Source organism: Pezoporus flaviventris, unplaced genomic scaffold (assembly GCF_033815535.1).
Source record: "Pezoporus flaviventris isolate CSIRO_AGI_PZ_B2104156 unplaced genomic scaffold, CSIRO_AGI_Pfla_v1 ptg000036l, whole genome shotgun sequence".
NCBI lineage: Eukaryota > Metazoa > Chordata > Aves > Psittaciformes > Psittacidae > Pezoporus > Pezoporus flaviventris.
In genome coordinates, this window is record NW_026892584.1 from 40,935,937 (window position 1) to 40,954,384 (window position 18,448).

At 41.1% G+C, this 18,448-nt stretch overlaps 1 protein-coding gene across 1 annotated transcript in view; it reads left to right on the forward strand.

Annotated features, from left to right (window-relative positions):
* TRMT61A (tRNA methyltransferase 61A) overlaps positions 1 to 17,242 on the forward strand; it is a 28,110-nt gene extending 10,868 nt beyond the window's left edge. The window contains exons 3-4 of the mRNA XM_061464132.1: positions 5,367 to 5,633; positions 15,823 to 17,242. Of these exons, the coding sequence (XP_061320116.1) occupies positions 5,367 to 5,633; positions 15,823 to 16,151 (596 nt within the window). The 3' untranslated portion in view covers positions 16,152 to 17,242. The remainder of the gene's footprint in view (positions 1 to 5,366; positions 5,634 to 15,822) is intronic.
* The last annotated feature ends 1,206 nt before the right edge of the window (positions 17,243 to 18,448 follow it).

The following is an 18,448-nucleotide window of genomic DNA, read 5'->3' on the forward strand; positions in this document are numbered from 1 at the left end:
CCAACTACTCAGTGTGGTCAGTGAGCAGCAGCACTCTCTGACCTCCAGTGTGCTGCCTGAAATGCCTAGTTTAGCATGGTGTCCACAACAAATAGTAGCAGAAAGAGCTAATGTTCTGTAAAGGAGGCTTCTTGATTTACTGTTTCGTTTGTCAGTTGCCAGCTCATCTTCTTAAAACTCTTTCCCTCCCTTTTCTCCTCCTACTCTCTGTCCCTGCTCTTGCCCTGTCTTACCTCTGCCACTATGATTTGTGCCCTTGACTATTTTCACAGTAAGATATTTGGGTTAGTTTCCATCAGGTGCTTAATATCTTTTCATATATTTTTAAAAAATCATTAATGATTCTCCAGTTACACAGACTTGCCATGTACAGTGACCAGTCTTCCTCTCTTCAGTGTTTCTTGACACATGGTAGCTGTGGAATTGCTAGCTCTGTCTAAAGAATAATTTTCTTTAGGTTTTGAGGCTCCTTTCGTTCTCATAGCTGACTCATGACCTGTCTTACTATTTGCTAGGTCTAAGTGGTGTAGCTAGGAGACAAATACAGCCACACTGTCATTGTTTTGTATTTACTCATTTTATAATAATTTTGGTAGCCAAATTTTAGAGCAGAAACTTCAGTTCTGTTAAAAATGTTATTAGATACTGTAGAGACCTGGTATTAAATTTCACTTTTCCTATTTCCAAGGAATAAGAACCAATGTTCTTGTTTTTTGCTTAAAGCAGAAGAGCTTCTTTTGCTTTATTCCCAAATCCTTTTGCATATATACAGCTGTAAACATCTATATGTTCAAAATCACTATTTGTAATTCTTTTTTTAGAAAGAAGCACCTATTATGAGAAATTTTTATGGGAAGACAAGCCAGGTGATAGCCTGCAATAAGGAAGTGCAGTAGAACACAGAATTGGGTCACTTAGGTTTATAGCTTGGATCAGATTCCAGGAAGTTAGACAAATATCCTTTGCAGTAAGAAAATGAGACGGAATAATAAACAGAAAACAGTCTAAAAATGTAGGTTCTTAGTTATCAGTCAGGTACTATGCTAGATGCCGTGGTAATACATTTCTCTGGACAGTGTTCTGATTTGTATCTGTACTGTTCTGAAATAGCACGTTATTTTTTAACAGCTCAGATGTTGTCCACTGCAGCTTTGAAAAGGCAAGAAATGATCTTGATGTAGACATCATCTCAAGATAGGTGATGTGTGTGGAGGCTTCTCTGTGGAAACCTGTCACTTGAATTAAGCAGAGAGTGAGAAGAACAGGTCTGTTTGAGGTCAGGGGAATGATTGAGGAGTACATCTGATCAATACTTTCTTGTCTACAAATCTGAAGGAAGTATCAGTAGGTGCTGAGCTAGAGTGTTCCATCTAGTTGTCCACTTGTTAGGATTGATACCCTTCTAAAAGTACAGTGTTTTCTTTGCCCTGGGAGAGGGCAGAAACCTTTTCCTGAGCTTAAATGTATCAGAGAAGAATAGAATGCCCTTGAGCCCACCAAAAAGGGAAGGATACTACATCAGTCTGTAGGCCGTGAGCCACCTGACTTACATGGTTTTAACACACAGGATCTTAATTCCTGCCTTCACAGGATCTTAATTCCTGCCTTCCTGCCTCAGTCTACGTGCTGATCCCCTACACAGTGCCTACTCCTCAGGTTTTGAGCTTTTGAGTATGGCATGGTGGGGACCCTGTGGTGTGTTACTAAATACCTGCAATGCAGAAGTCTGCTTTTTGACTAAGACATTTAAGATCATAGAATAGTCAATGTCTAAGAGCATCATGTTTCCCCGAGGCATTAGCAAGTGTCCTAAGTGCTCATCTAAGTGAGCTCTGAAATGGCAGCTGTGGTGTTAGGAATGTCTTCAGTGCAGTTTGAGTTATCGTTATTTTACCTCTCTTTATATAGAGTCCATTCATGATTAATACACTGTTGTTAAATAGGCATTGTGCTGTGGTAGAGAGCAAACAGTTTCTTAGACTATAGTGGAGGCTGTCAGGGAGGCAAGCATTCTGGTGCAAAAATTACGATCTATTTGTTTCTAAAAGTTTCTTGCATTCCACTTTATAGGTCAAATAGGGAAGATAGGCATTTAAGTGCAGCTATATGAGAATGAAAATCTGTTGAAGTCCATCCAATTCTTAACTTGCCTCTTTTGATGGAAAAAGTTAATTTTTGAGCATTCAGGTTTTTGGTTCGTTTTTATGCAGGTAATTCAGCTACAATATTTCAGGCTTAGTAGCATTACTCCTTGCGTTTTCCTGCTTTCTTGACTGATTTTATATCATGCTAAGGATACCCTTAATTTCCCAATGAAACCTGAATCTGACTAGAACCATTTTGCTGAATACTACTTTTTTTCAGTAGTGATTTTAAAGTAAGTAGAGAAATCGAAAGGGAGTTGAGAAGGTGGTGGGAGAACTCAGATGTTAAATGTTGCAGATTTGCATGGGAGAAGGTGAATATAAACATAAATTTCCCTTTCTACTGCCAGACTCTCATATTCTTAATAAGTTGCATCAAGCATCCCAAACTGTCAGACATATCAGAGTTGAGGGTCATCATAATTGCACAGGACTGCCTTCAGAACCTGTAATCTCTTCAAGAAGAGATTTTACAGTGGTGGGTGATTCATAACCATCTTGTTCTTTGTTTCCTGCAGTTTTGAGAGTTGTCACAGAGAAGGCAGACAGCATCTTCAGAAATACTCTCATTAATGATGTTCCTATGATAGAGTTTGATATGTTAAAACATGATACATATTCTCATGTTTGCGGTAGCCAGTCAACAATGAACAGTTCCTGGCAACCTTGTTTTAACAAAAGCTCTGTAATATGCATGCAAGTGATGATGACTTCCAACATCCTGGAAATTTCAGGGTTTGGCATGGAGAGAAAAGAAAAGAAGCCAAAAGATCTTAATGAGTTTCCCTAGGAAGGAGACAAACAATATCTTCTGTGGTGTTTTTAACAGCAGATTTAAAAGGAAAGTGATTAAAAATGTAGAAGAATATGAACAAGGGAACTGGATACATGCACAAGCTTCCTCTCTCATCTGCTTACAGCCCAGCTGTGCTGACAGGCCTTCTGTTCGCTCTTTTAGATTAGCAGAGAAAGATACAGAAAGTGTGCCGTATAACTCACTTGAGACATAAAATAATGAAATTCTGTCAGTTTGCAAAAGTTCTCAGTTGTGCAGTCCTGCCTTCTGGCATGAAATATAAGGGCAGAAGTTTAGTCATTTTAGCATCCTGTGAAAAATAGTTCCCTGCTCTTGTCATTAAAAAGGAAAAAACCCCACTACCACAAAATCAATTAAATGTCATAGAATAATAGAATCATAGAATAGTTAGGGTTGGAAAGGACCTTAAGATCATCTAGTTCCAACCCCCCTGCCGTGGGCAGGGACACCTTACGCTAAATCATATCACCCAAGGCCTCGTCCAACCTGGTCTTGAACACTGCCAGGGATGGAGCATTCACAACCTCCCTGGGCAACCTATTCCAGTGCCTCACCACCCTAACAGGAAAGAATTTCCTTCTTATATCCAATCTAAACTTCCCTGTCACTTCTTTGTTATGCACATGTATCTTTGAGGCTTTACAACCACATGGCTATCATGCTACCCTTACTCCTTCTGACCAGGGAAAAGTTCATGTTGACCTTCAGAGCCTATGGGTGCTATGACCAGATAGTTTTTCATGTGTGCGCATGTAAGTGTCTTTGCCTTTTGTTTGCTTTATTTTAATACTGTCATAAATTCACAATTGAAAATTGGTTTTCAATTGTGAAAATCAATGGATTTTCACCTGAAGTTAAGTGTGTGTCACAGTTTCTCTCTTCCTTTGGACCTCTTTGAAGCTAGTGCTAAAATCTGTCAGTCCTCCCTCCCCACCTAATCCACCCCATTAAAGCAGGGGGAGGTTGCTAGCCTGCCTGTTGGGGTCAGAGCCCTCTCAGGGGGAAGCAGAGGAGCAGTGCTGATTCCACAGCGCAGGCGGTTGATCCGGGGGCAAACATGGGCCCTGAGCTCTGTTTACAGTCTGAATAGCTCTTCTTTCAGTGCTGACAGATTAAATATGGTGCCACGGCAATGATTCTCCCCTTATGTGACTAGGTGGCAAGAGCCTTGGATCTGTGAGTAAGCTGACTTCCTGTATGGTTGTGGGAAGTGTTGTTCCAATTAAGCAGGGGACCTGTGTCCCTAATTAATTTCCTTTCTACTCATTTCTGAACTTTCTCCACCACTGCTTTATTTCAGGTTCTGTCCTTTGTAAGCTTTTGAAGATCTATGTTAGGTGAAAGAACTTGCTTCAGGCTGAAATTTAGCCTGAACAGTCACTGAAGATATCTAGAAATAGATTTTCTTTCTACAGGAGGAATATGTTCCAAGTACAGAATTATAAATCAATAAACACAGATAATTTGGGGCTGCTGTGGAGTTTTGAGCTTGAGGGGTTATTCTGTTAAATGCCACTTCAGTGAGTAATTTGCAATGTGAATTGGTATATGGGTGTTCTCTGCAGTGAAAGTGTTCTTTATTAGTCATTCATCTATTTAATATGCCAGTTGATCGTTTAAAATAAGTGTCCTAAATTATCAAACTAAAACAAGGAAGAGAATCTGTCTTAATGGTCCCTGGTTGTACATGGTAATGGTACTTGTGTACAGTTTCAGGTATGTGATGGCTCTCCTTAGACTAAGTTAAGATTGTGTAGCTGTGCATGTATGTAAGTCACCTGTAAAAGCAGGTTGTTTGGTCTTTGTGACTGCAGGGAAACCTTAGTTTTGGATAATTTCAGTGGGAGTCAAGGATGGCCAGTGTCTCTCAAGAGCCCTGGGTAAAACAGACTTCATATCCTGCAGACCATTTGTTTGCATAGATATCAATAGGATTTTCAAGCACTAACTCTTGCCAACATCTCTTCTTTGTTTTAATAAAGCATAAGGTTTTGAAAGACGTTAAAATCTGCCTTCATCTTTTTTTCACCCTAGAAGAGCCTGGCCTTTGAAAAAGAAATCTGGTTAATTTCCGTGACTTTTTCCTGTCACATGCACTTCTTTGTGTTCTGTTTGTGGCATTTGTTAGAGCTGACCCTTGGCATTAGTTTCCTACCCTAGGGAGGTAAGACAGAGTTTGCCAGATTTTTAATTAATGATTTGAGGACCCTTAAGACTGTTTCCTAGGGCATTTAGTCACTCTTGCCTTGTGAAGGAAGGACTCTTCTCTTTGAGTAGTTTAACCAGTGGTTTCTGTTCATTTGGATTTGAGGAAGTGTTCCAAGGAGTATTAATGGAGAAGAGCTCTGTTCTAATGTTTAGCTCTGACAAAAGGCATATTTCATGAGTTGTTTTGTCTTTTCCAGGTACAGGCAGCGGATCCCTCTCACACGCTGTCATCAGGACAGTGGCTCCCACGGGGCACCTGTACACGGTGGAGTTCCACCAACAGAGGGCTGAGAAGGCCAGGGAGGAGTTTCGAGAGCATGGGGTGGAACATCTCGTCACTGTCACCAACCAAGATGTGTGCAAAAATGGGTTTGGTGTCTCAAACATTGCAGACGCGGTGTTCCTAGATATTCCGTCTCCATGGGAAGCCATAGGACATGCAAAGTCAGCATTAAAAGCTGAAGGTAACTGCACTTACCTCTTTCTGCTCAGGAAGTACTGTACATGCACACATCTCTGCCTTTGAGCCATACCTAGATTTGCTCCCTTCCATTGTGTAATCAGTGTTCTCTAATGTGAAAGTCTCTAGGCATTTCCAAGGCTGAAAAACCTTCAAAAGAGCTCTTCAATTTAGAGTGGAAGATTTGAAAGGAGAACTTTTTTTCCTACAGGCCTGTGCTAGCTGCTACAATTAGCATGGGCAATTTATGAAAAACCCTTTGAACCTCCGTCAAGTGCATTTCGTTAGATCTGAGGGGTGTGGGAAGCAGCAGTAACAATAAATGCTGAAAGCGTATTTCTTTGGCAATTCAATGGGAAGGTGTATGTATAAAAGGTGTTCAGACACACTTCACGTCAGTCATTGTAGACTTGAACCTATTCAACAGAGCACTCCATCAGTATAGTTAAAGAAAATGTGGTTATACTTAAATATACTTGCCAATTTCTACCTTAAATCTTTACTATTGGAGCTAATGAGAAGTTTGCCATTGGTTGCAGTGGGAATTGAACAGAAAGGGTATCTAGCTTATGCCAGTTATTCCATGATTGTGACAGCAAGTGAGAACTGTCAAGGTATTGGATGGATTTCATTAGTTCTTTTCCCTATTGCAAAATAAGGTTCAGTGAATAAATCATTCTTTCATCCTGGAATAATTTTTCCCTTAATTAATGTTATACTAGTGTGACTTTACTGGTGTGGATCTGAACTAACTTGTGCCAGATGACTTACATCTACAAAAGTGACTTTTCTAATCAGGAGAGCATGCTGCTACATGAATTTAGTAAAACTTGATTATGTGCCAAGGCCCAGTTGTTTGTTAAAATATGTAATCACAGGCCTGACTTTAAGTGAATTGCTAGGTCTTGAAATCACAGGATTTAAGCTTGTTCTTAACAGTCACTGAATGTACATTACCTTGCTGAGTCAGGGCTGACCTTGCTGGTAGGCTACCTCAGCTACTACTGAAAATGTTCTAGAAAGCTTTCTGATACCAGTGTAACGCACACTTTCTTTTAAAAAATACTGACTAAAGAGAGCCTGGCTGGGACTCTGTACCTGCAAGGGTTACAGCTCAGTCTGTAGCTGCTTTCCAGTGTGTCCTGGGGAAAAAGGTAATTTTCACTGCACTGTACAATGCCCTTCCCATGCTCAAATTATCTAATCTAGTGAGCACAACACTCAGCTGACTTCCCAGCTTAGAAGGCGCTGCATTGCGCAGTCCAATTTGAATTATTTAAGTGGTGCACAGTTAGCATACTAAGCAGAGCTGCTTGAACAGTTTCAAGTTTTGAATCCTTGTCTCATTTGAAATCCCAAAAAAAGGTATTATAGTTCCAAAGTGGCCATGCCATCTGGCTGTGCTTTTCTGTGCCACAAGGTTACATCTGTTTAGGCAATATAGATAATGCTTTAAAATCCCACATTTTTGTGTTTGTGAAGTGGCATCACACACTTTACATTCTAGTCAAAAGGCAGACTTGGTGACTCTTGCTGTAGTTTTTGGCTGCAAACAGCCACCAGAGTCTTGAGATCTGGTACTCATCTTTTGGGTTTCACAGCACCTGAATAAGAGCCAGAGACATATTTTTTATTATTTTTTTTTAATTTTGTATGGAAACAAAAGCTTTTTCATCTGAAATATAATTGATTGCAGTCATAATTGGTACAAACTTACACATGCTTCTGTTTCATTCCAAATCATGGATATTTTTTATTGTGGGTTTTCTTTTACTGCTGCAAAATCTAAAATGTGATAGAAGGGTGTCTGTAATGGCTTCCCTTTCCCTACTGCAGGCAGATAGCTTTATAGGGCTTTTTTTTGTTTTCAAATAGTTAAAGCTCTTCTGCAGTAAGGACAGTCTGTGCACATACTGCTGTTGTTCCAAGGGTTAGCAACAGTGATAAAGCACTGAGTCGTTCCACCCCTGGCCTCTCTCTCACATCTGGACAGGTCACATTTAAACCATTCACACTGTGGGTTTTATTGTGGTGTGCCATGCAGATATCGCAGCTGTACTGCAGATAGTGGTAATTTATTCCCTAAAGTCTTCGGGTACTTTGGATGAAATGAGAGCTAAGCAAATTCAGTCTATAACATCAGCTAGCCTCCTCTTTAAAACCACAATATTCATTATAGAGTGTTCAGCTGAACCTGTATATAAGAGAGTTCTTAACAAAATCTGATCAAATCAGTGTTTTCTCCCCTACTTAACTCAAGGTCCTGAATAGTGGCAGCTCCTAGTAGTCTGGGTGTTAATGATCCTCTTTACAGAGTACATTTATCACTGAGGGTATGCCTTGCAGTATGCTGTAAATACACCACTTATAGTAGCTTGGCCTCCCATTTAAAGCACTGCCAGCCTCTGAAAAGCTGAAAGAATAAAATGGCACAGTAGGTTTGTGACTAGAAGGTTCCTGTTTCCTGGTGATGTACTCTGCCGACATTCAGGCTTGCATCTCAGCTGCATCCTTCTGTGCTGATTTCACCACTCACACTTTCAGCAGAAATGCCGCTTGTAGTATCTCTCAGGCACTGCTGCACTGCAGAACTTGCTTTCATTTCCAGACCTGCACTGTTTTTCTTTTGCAGCATCTGCTGATTAATGCTGTTCTATAGTAGAACTGCTGTTCCCAGTACCTGACCTTGACAGCTTTTTGCAGAGTTGCTGTTAACCCCTTCAGGCTAAATTTTAAAAAGGTAGAAAATGAAAAAATTGTGAGGTAACAAAAATATCGTCAATATTCTGCAGTTCTTAAATGCCCTGAAACTTTTGAGTCACAGTCATCTGCAGCTGAATACTGTAGTGCTTTGAATATAATTCTGCACCCACCTACTCCACTCTCAGAAATATTGCCTATTTCTTCCAAGCCTGTGGAAGCTGAGGCAGAAACCCACTTGTACAATAATTTTCTTATGGATTTTAATTTTTTCAGGTAGGAAGCCACCTATTAGGTTGGATTGGCCTCTTGCATTATAACTCAGTCCTTGGTGGTGTTTAAATTAACAGTCTGAGTCATAAAATTATTAAAAGCACCCCTCTTTTGTTTCCTTTCTTTCTGTTAAAGATTGTACTCTTAAATTCAAACTCGCCACTTCCTCTTGAGTGTCCTAAAGCCCCTGTATTTTGAGTTTGTTAAACTGTCATTGCTGAGATACCACCTGAATCAGGTAACATGGTGCTGTCAGGTCTCCCCCCCGAAACTCTGCAAGGGGTCACCTCTGCACAACTCCCTCTTTGGGCCTCTGCATTTCCTGGCATCACAGAAGCCCTTCAGCAGTACTTTGCTCTTTGTAGTAGTAGTAGGCTTTCATTTCCAAAGTCTTATATTTATTTCATTTGTACACAGTGAACTTAAAACAGGTCTTGTTTGCATTTTTTTCCCCTTAGCATAGCCATTGAGTGTTGTCCTAACCTGCCAGGTTTGGTTATTACAGATGCTGTATAAGAGAATACATAATATCTCATTCTCCCAGTAGCCTGTGGTGCAAGTAAGGCATTGCCTGGTTTAGCTAGTTTCAGTTTTCATTTGGGCTTGCCTCCCTCCTCCTCTGAGCTTTCAGGGAATACCAAGTCTATGTAGAAAGTCTCACTGGCTATTTTTCTTGAGCCCCAGAGGTTGTTTGTGGTCCAGTTTTTAAACCACCCCAGTGTGGCTTTGAGGAGCAGCTGAAATCCCCGGCTGCAAGTCTCACCTCTCTGGTAACTGGGTAGGGAGTACCACAGGCTGAATCACACTGAGAAGAGGGCAGTGGCATGAAGGCTGATGTTGTTTGGGCTTGGGCTACCTCAAGAACTCTCAGGGAATGTGTTAGGGCAGGAAGTGGAGTCTGACTGTCTAGCATGCTGTAGGCCTCCACCCATGCAGGTGCTACTCAAGTTGGTATCAGTGCTTCTCATGTCCCCAGGAGATTGTTTTGGAATAAATGGATGCATCAATGAGTGTTTGCTAAAATGTCAGCACCGACCTTTGCTAGTGTGGTACCTGGTTTGATTTGAAGGAGAATGAAGGTGAGGTTAAAGATCCACAAATTAAGTTTAGATTGAAGCACATGTTACCCAGAGAAGTGCTATAAAGATGATCAAAGGACTGGAAAACCTGCCGCGTGAGAGAAGCCTTGAGAAGGGAAGCTTAGGGAAGACTTTATTTTTCAGTATTTAAAGGGTGGCTATAAAGAAGATGGAGACTTTCTTTTTACAGGGAGTCACATGGAAAAGATGAGGGCCAGTGGGTACAAGTTACTCCCAAGGGAGATTCCAGTTGTACAGCAGAGGAAAATTTTTCACAATGAGAACAATCGGCCATTGGAATAACCTCCTCAGGGAAGTGGTAGACTCCCCAGTATTGGAGACTCTCGACATTCATTGGACAGTGTGCTGGGGCGTCTAGTCTAGGTCATGCTTTGCCAAGAGTTGCACCAGATGATCCTTGAGGTCCCTCCCAGCCTGGTAATTCTGTGATTCATATCCTCTCAACATTGAGGGGCCATCTGCTGTAGTGCAGAGCTGCCCCGCTAGGAAATAGGACCAGATAACTCACTACACAGCTTCATTTGGCTCCCACGCACTGACTTTGCTGAGCCAGCCCAAGTTGTTGTATATCATTAGAGAGTGTTAACGTAGCTCTGGTCTGTCAGGGATTGGTAGGCCAAGTGCATATGATGGGCTTGGCCTTAAGTAAAAGTGATTCTGTCATGTGTTAAGAGACAAACAGAAGGATTCCTGCATCATAATCCATGCCACGGAATGCTGGCCAAAGATATTTGCTTTTACAGAGTTTTCAGGAAGTAGTTTGGGATGAAAGAATCCTTAAGTTTTCTTCCCCAGTTTGGAGCCAACTGATTTTTTACATTTCCTTGTTGCATACTTTTGCCAGCCCATGATAGTGAGCAGGAATAAATCCCTTCTGAAGGATGCACCTACGAATGTAGAGGTTAAGGACACATTTGCAGAAAATCACATCAAGCTCCTGTTAATGAGCTGGCAAGTGATTTGGAGAAAAATTTGTTTTCTGAACGAAGAAACATCCTTTAATTTCTTCCAACAGCCAAATCCTCTGATTTCACTTGTCAGGGAAGCTACATCGAATCGCCCACTAGCACACTTGCTTAAGGACGTTCTGTCCCCTTTTACAGAGGCAGTATTTTTAGTGTCCTACTAGCACAGAGTAAATGCCATGGTGATGCTGCTCAGTGACTCTCCTGCCTCGCCTCTGCATAATGATAATGCCTGTGTAATTTTTTCTTCCTTGAGATCTTTGCAACATAATCTTCCAATTATGACAATGCACTGAAGTCCCAAAACCCAGAGCTGTGTTCTTTTTTTCAGAGATAAAAATGCTGTGTTGTATTCTTTACATCACAGAATTGTTTCTAAAATTACAGGCTCTTTTCCCTGGAAACTTAGTGGTGCTGCACTACATATGTTCTTTTTGCATCTTCTGAATAGAATCATAGAATCATAGAATAATTAGGGTTGGAAAGGACCTTAAGATCATCTAGTTCCAACCCCCCTGCAGTGGGCAGGGACACCTTACGCTAAATCATATCACCCAAGGCCTCCTCCAGCCTGGTCTTGAACACTGCCAGGGATGGAGCATTCACAACCTCCCCAGGCAACCTATTCCAGTGCCTCACACTAACAGGAAGGAATTTCCTCCTTATATCCAATCTAAACTTCCCCTGCTTAAGTTTTAACCCGTTACCCCTTGTTCTATCACTACAGTCTCTAATGAAGAGTCCCTCCCCAGCATCCCTATAGGCCCCCTTCAGATACTGGAAGGCTGCTATGAGGTCTCCACGCAGCCTTCTCTTCTCCAGGGTGAACAGCCCCAACTTCCTCATCCTGTCTTCTTATGGGAGGTGCTCCAGCCCCCTGATCATCCTCGTGGTCCTCCTCTGGACTTGTTCCAACAGTTCCATGTCCTTTTTATGTTGAGGACACCAGAACTGCACACAATACTCCAGGTGAGGTCTCACAAGAGCAGAGTAGAGGGGCAGGATCACCTCCTTCAACCTGCTGGTCACGCTCCTTTTGATGAAGCCCAGGATACGGTTGGCTTTCTGGGCTGCAAGCGCACACTGAAGCTGGCTCATGTTCATTTTCTCATCAACCAGCACCCCCAATTCCTTCTCTGCAGGGCTGCTCTGAATCTCTTCTCTGCCCAACCTGTAGCTGTAATACTGGGATGATGACAAAAAAACTGTGAAAGCACTTGTGACGCATACTAAAATCTACAAAAGTGAGAGCACGTAACTTGGACACATTTTCTGTATCCTAAGCTCATGTCAGTTGGGTACTGCCAGATTTTCTATGCTTGAAACCTAATGCAGTTATCAGCTGAATAGAAGTGGTAGAGGTGTTAGTCTTTGCTCAGACAAACCAGAAGCAAAATTGTTTGCTGGAATTGCACAGGAACATACCAGGAACTGCTCCTGAAGGAGGAGCAACTTCTGAGGCACTGACCTCTTGTACAGATGCAAGGATGTGTCCCTTGATTACTAATCAGTTAATGTCTGTTAAAATGTACAGAGCTTTGTGGATGCAAATCTTCTCTTTTATTTCTCCCTTCCTTTATGCTCTCTTTTCTAATAATTCCAGTTTGAACTGTATCTACAGTTTTCATATCCTTTCAACCCTATTGCTAGTTATAATGACTGCCAGGACTGTGTGGGCTTGTTCCAGCCTACAGGTTTGGGAGGTTTATCCTCTCTATTAAATGTTTCAAACTAACTCACTCCCTGTAAAACTGGAGGTAGAAAGAAATTTAAATCTTTCATACAGTCTCATTATTTTCTCCTCATCTGTAACACTTGTCAGGTGCATTATACACGAATAAACACATTTTTAGACAACTCTTCAGATCAAAAAGCTCACACAGCTTTCCAATGTGAACAGGATTAATCTCAGATAATTACTGTATCAATTTATGATGACACATAGATCTCATTAACCAAATTTAGGAATGGTAGCTTTCCTAAAAGCAGAGCTCTGAAAGAACACAAACTCAGTTTGTACTAAGAAGTTTCCGTTCAGTTGTTTTCACTGCTCTCTAGTCTCCTCCACCCCTTTGTGATCCACAGGCAGAGCAGTGTGCCCTAGCAAGTGGAGAGGGAGGGAGTACATGTCTTTTCTTCATTCACTAAGGAATCCTTGGCATGGCAGGACAAGCCAATGCATATTCAAGTCTTGTAAGCCCTAAATGCCTCTTGGTGCCTAAAGGACAAGAGGGCTCTTAGAGAATCTGACAATTGTGAATGCTAAAATCTAGATTTCTGTCTGCTTGATGATTGTGCCAGAAAGGGTCTTGCTTAGCTGGTAAGCTGGTGAGGGTACAGAGGGCAGCCTACAGTTTAGAAAATTCAGAAGCATCTGATCTGGTCTGTTGGAGGTGACAGGATCTCTGCTCCTGGGACAGATGAGCATGTCCTTCTGAGTGCTGGTTTTCTGCTGCTCGCAGTCCGTTTTTTTTTCCTGGTCTAAACATACCATGGCAGTTGTAGCTTCCCAAATCTTTTTATTTTAGACAGTCTCCCTCAGTCTGGAACTGCAGTTTCTTTTTTTGCCTTTCAACCTTCTGCTAATTGTAGCTTTCCAATATTTTCTTAATATCTGCTTAATCAAACAAGTCCAGCCTTCGAGTCAAATCCAGGCAGTTTAATGGTGTTCCCAGGAAAAAGCAGAGGAGACTCCTTTCCCACTTGTTAGGATCCATAAAGCCATTTGTAGGTATATTTATTTGGGAGGCATCTATAATAATAACAATGAGAACAATAGGTATTAAAGGGAAAAACAGAACTACTAAAACCCACTGGATGCTCTCAGTTATATGAAACACCAGCTGTTACACTGGTTTCTCACTTTTCATACCTGAGAAGCTTCCAGCAGTGCAGTAAGTAAAATAACATTATTTTTTATGCTTCCCCTCTTGGTATTAACTACTGGAAGCAAGAGCTTGAAAGCCTGTTTTCTGTAACTCACGTCCCCAAGCAGTCCACTTTGCAAGGAGGCATTCTGATAAATCATCACCAAGTTTGGTGTTGACATTCTGTGCTCAGCTGGCCATCCCGAGGCCAAATGAAGGGTGCTCTGCCTTTAACTGAAGGCTTGACAAGATCCGTAGGTGGCTCTGCAGCTTGTATGGCAACAGCTGTGTGCAGGTTCCTTAGGTTTTGAGTGTAAATCCAGAGCATGTGAATTCAAAAGCCTAAACATATCTTGAAATCCTTGTAGTCAGAACAAGTAAGAACAGACTTAATGTAAATGTGATTATATTTCCCTTTTTTATTGCAATATAAATCACCAAAAACAGCCTGAATGAAATCGTAGTAAGTCTCTGGTCTCTGCACATTCCTGCTTTGCAGACAGTGAGTTATTATGAAGTGACATTTAGCTAACTTAGACATTTGTTCAATTCCCTACACAATAAGCATATAACATCTTTCTTTATAACGCGTGCCTCATAGTAGCTTTCTAATTATATAACATACATTTCTTCCTGAGCTTTTCTCTTTTACATCCAGAAGCATTGTAAGAGTGTCTACTGCTTTGGCCAGAAAAGATTAGCTGTCCACTTCAGCATCATTTTAGTAGCCCTGATAATCCTGGTGAACATAGAAATCCAATTTCACGGGAGCTAGTGGACTGGGTGTGCAATTAAATCAACATCAACAGAGTTGGTTAATAATGACACATACCAGCATTAATTTTGCAGGTGATTATTAGATTGGGTTTTAATTGTCACTCCAGGGAATTACTTGTCCAAGGTACTTTGTTCTTATGATGCATTATAAGAATCCCTGGCTGTGGAGACTTTATTTCATGTCTAAAATTAAATCCTACTTAATGTATGGTGGATTAATGGTCATGGAAACTGTTCTTCGCAGCCCATACCCAGCACATCATTGCTGTGCAGTAACTGGAGTGCTACATTGACGCTTTCAGACCTGACGCTTTCTTTTTATAGAGATGTGACTGTAGAAACGAAAAAGAAAAAAAGGAGAGTTTGAGATAAAGCAGGCTTCATGTAGTCCCAGCATAGCCTCTATTTATAGCAGAATGCTTTGCTCTCACTTGTATGGGTTCTTTAACTACTTCCATGACTGGTGCTGGAAGGCTTGAGTGGATGAGCCTGGGAGAAGGCTGGGAAGGAATGCAAATCAGGTCAGCAAGCATTTTCATCTAATTGTAGTAAGTAAAACAATAGCTGGAGCTGCATTGCCCAGTGTTCCTTCCCCCAGCACAAAAGCTTTTCAGGAAGGGCCTTGTGGGACATTGTGTCCTGGGTGAAAGCACATGCCCTGGCTTTGTGGCAGACAGTGTCCTTATAATTCTTTGATCTGATTTGGCTGTGGCTTTTCAGAGTAAATCTGAATCATTCTATTCTCAGCTGTTAAGGTGACATTGTAGTACTCAGAAAGTTGTAGGGGGCCTACTAATACTCTGTATTTAGAATCAAAAATCTGAACTGTGCTCAGATAAGGAGACAAGTGTCAGATTATCACTTAAAAGCCCTATCCTAGAGTTTTGAGGCATTTGCTGTAAACCTTCCTGATATCCAGTAAATTTTAATGCTCAGGAGACATGCTAGTCAGTTTGACTAAAAGGGAAAAGCCTTAACATCCCTCCATCTATGGCCTGGAGAGATTACTTTATTCTGTACATGCATACCATCGTTCTCAAATAAACACAGCCGCTTTTGTCAGACTGTGTGTGCACGCACGCTGATATTGTAATGAAGGCAACTCAGTACAGTGTGTGGAGAATGACTTCTGGCTTTGTGTAGGTGCCAACCTCAGTTCAGTCCTCAGTCCGGAACAGTGGAGAGTGATTCTGAAAGGGTCTCTGCTCTAAAGGGATCAACATTAATGGTTTTATCATGAACAAATGCAGTGGGCAACACAGGATTTGGAAGATGAATGAAGTTGCTGTTGCAGTTTTTAAAGGGTCTGAAGCATCTTGTAGAGTCGTCTGTGTTTGATTTCATGCTGACACTAAACCTGCATAGTTGCCTCACAGACATTTTCTTGAAGAATGTTTTCACTTTGTCTGTATAACAGTAATTCTATGGGCATCTGGGAGAATTTGAAAAATGATTAAAAGTGCTGCATTTTGGTTTTTGCTCTCTTCTCCACTGCCTGTCTCATTCTGCAGGTGGCCGCATCTGCTCTTTCTCCCCCTGCATTGAACAAGTCCAAAGAACCTGTCTAGCGATGGAAGAATATGGTTTTACAGAGATTAACACCTTGGAAATTCTGCTCCGAGTGTACAATGTGAGGACAATTAGCTTGCAAATCTCTGACCTTGGAAAAGCAGCTGAGGATAATTCTAGCACTGGCTTTGACAGCAGCAACCCGTCAAACCAAGGTAGCCCATGCTCTAATCTGCAGCAAGGAGCTGTGCAGTTCAAAAGTGGTGTGCCACTCAGGGAGATGGTTGGTCACACTGGGTACCTGACCTTTGCCACCAAGAGCCTGTTCTAGTACATGTTGAGTTTGTGCAGTTTGGAGTGTTTTTTGTGTTTGTGTGTGTATTCTGTTTTCATGGTTCTTTTTTGTCAGGCATCCAAAGTTTTACTTGTCATGGAATTCCATATATAGTCAGATTTGGTTTGAATATGCTTTGTTTAAATAGCACACAAGCATTAAGCAGAGCAGCATCAAGGGAATGTTGAAACTCTGGAATGGTGTTCCAGTTGCCATCAGAAAGAAGATTAATGAAAAGTGAATGGCCTTTCACTGGAATGGGCAGAATAAAGATCACTCCCAATAAGAGAGCAAAACAAACAGCACACAAATTACAATTAAGCTGGATTTTTTTCCTCCTCTTTTCTGAATTACTTTCCCAGGTTTATGTTTTTTTTTCCTAGCAACACTAGACACCTTTTTTTAACTTCTCTAGTGTCTATGTTGCTCTTAGGAATGAAAAAGTGCCTACTTCCTTCATATTAGGTACGGATGTTGACAGCACAACTGATCACAGAATTAGTTTTTCCTTGGAATAGCATTCAGCTGCACAAAGGTTTATTGGCACCACTCAGGAACATAACCTCTTACTCTATTCCAGACTGGCATCTTCAAATCATTTCAGTTTCACAGAGGTGAAATTGAAGTGTGCTAAACTTTTCAAAGAGTGCTAAACTTTTGATGGATTTGGTTTAAACTGGTATGTTGTGCTCATCAATTTATAGTAGAAATTTGGACCTGGATTTTCCAATAGATCGTCCACTTTCATAGTTGGTGAATCCACTGTGAAAATTCACTGAACAGCTGGTTAATATTCTCTGAACACCTCTTTGTAAGTGGTGTGGCTGAGGTTCTGTTTGTTTGATGGCTTATGTGCATTATGGTGTATTATATTCCTGGAGTTGAATGTCAGAAAGATTGGTTTTGGCAGGGTTTCTGTCTCAAGATTGCATCAATAATGCAAACATAGTAAAATCCTCAACCAGCTTTATTAATTCAGTTTTCAGACCATTTATTCTTTGGTCTTCATACAAAACTGATGGGTGTGATGAATTATTTGAATGCTGGATTAAATTCTGTATTTACAGATTAAAATAATTATGCAAATATATAGTGTTCCTTTCTTCATTTTTTTTAATAGTAAATTCACACGTATTTTCATTCCAGCCACTACTGCTGTCTCTCGAAGCGTTTGGCTGTGCCTTGCATTTGGTACCTCAGTATATTGATTGCTGTGTAAGAAAAATAATCATTCACAAACTGCTGCCTGAACATTTGAACCCGATATCCCTCCCCCATTCTGGACAAAAATAAACGAAGCTAAGCTTTTAACATGTTATAGCAGAATGCTAATCCATAACGGTTTAAAGAAAGCTCAACCAATCACGACAGCAAAGATAAACTGTTGAGCAGATTAAGGGCAGAAAGCAATTCTGTTGAACTAAAGCAGTTATGTAAGTTGGCTTACTGCTGCAGCATTTCTCCAGAAATGATGTGAAAGTTCTCTTTTTGCTGCTGCTTACGTCTTCCAGAAAAGCAGGCAGTAAACTACTCACACTGTGTTTAAGGTTTGGGAGCTGTGTTATAATGACATTCTTGCATGTGTATGCATATCTATGTGTTTAGAATCATAGAACAGGATTGGAAAGGACCTTAAGATCATCTAGTTCCAACTCCCTACCATGGGCAGGGACATTTTCCACAGCTTGTTCCAGTGCCTCACCACTTACAGTAAATAACTTCTTCCTTATATCTAACCTAAATCTGCTCTATTTAAGTTGGAACCCATTACCCCTTGTCCTGTCACTAAGGTCCCTGATGAAGAGTCCCTCTCCAGCAAATTTGTAGGCCCCCTTCAGGTACTGGAAAGCTGCTATGAGGTCTCCACACAGCCTTCTCTTCTCCAGGCTGAACAGCCCCAACTTTCTCAGCCTGTCTTCATACAGGAGGTGCTCCAGTCCCCTGATCATCCTCGTGGTCCTCCTCTGGACTTGCTCCAACAGCTCCATGTACTTCTTAAGCTGGAGACACCATAAGTGGGGTTTCTGTGTGCTTAAACCACCACCATAGAAGTAGGGCTAATGTACTAACATAAACCAGAAGAAAGAATAGGGAAATACGACATTAATGCTACAAGATTGTTCTTAAGTTCCTTCAAGGTGATTCTCATTCACTAACAAATGGGATCCCCAGGCTTCACCAGGGATAATTCCAGCCCTAGATTTGAGTCTTTTTTCCTGACAGACCTTATTTTAAAATAGCGAAACATTTAAACAAGATTTAAGAGGAAAAAACTCACATTTCTGTCCTACAAA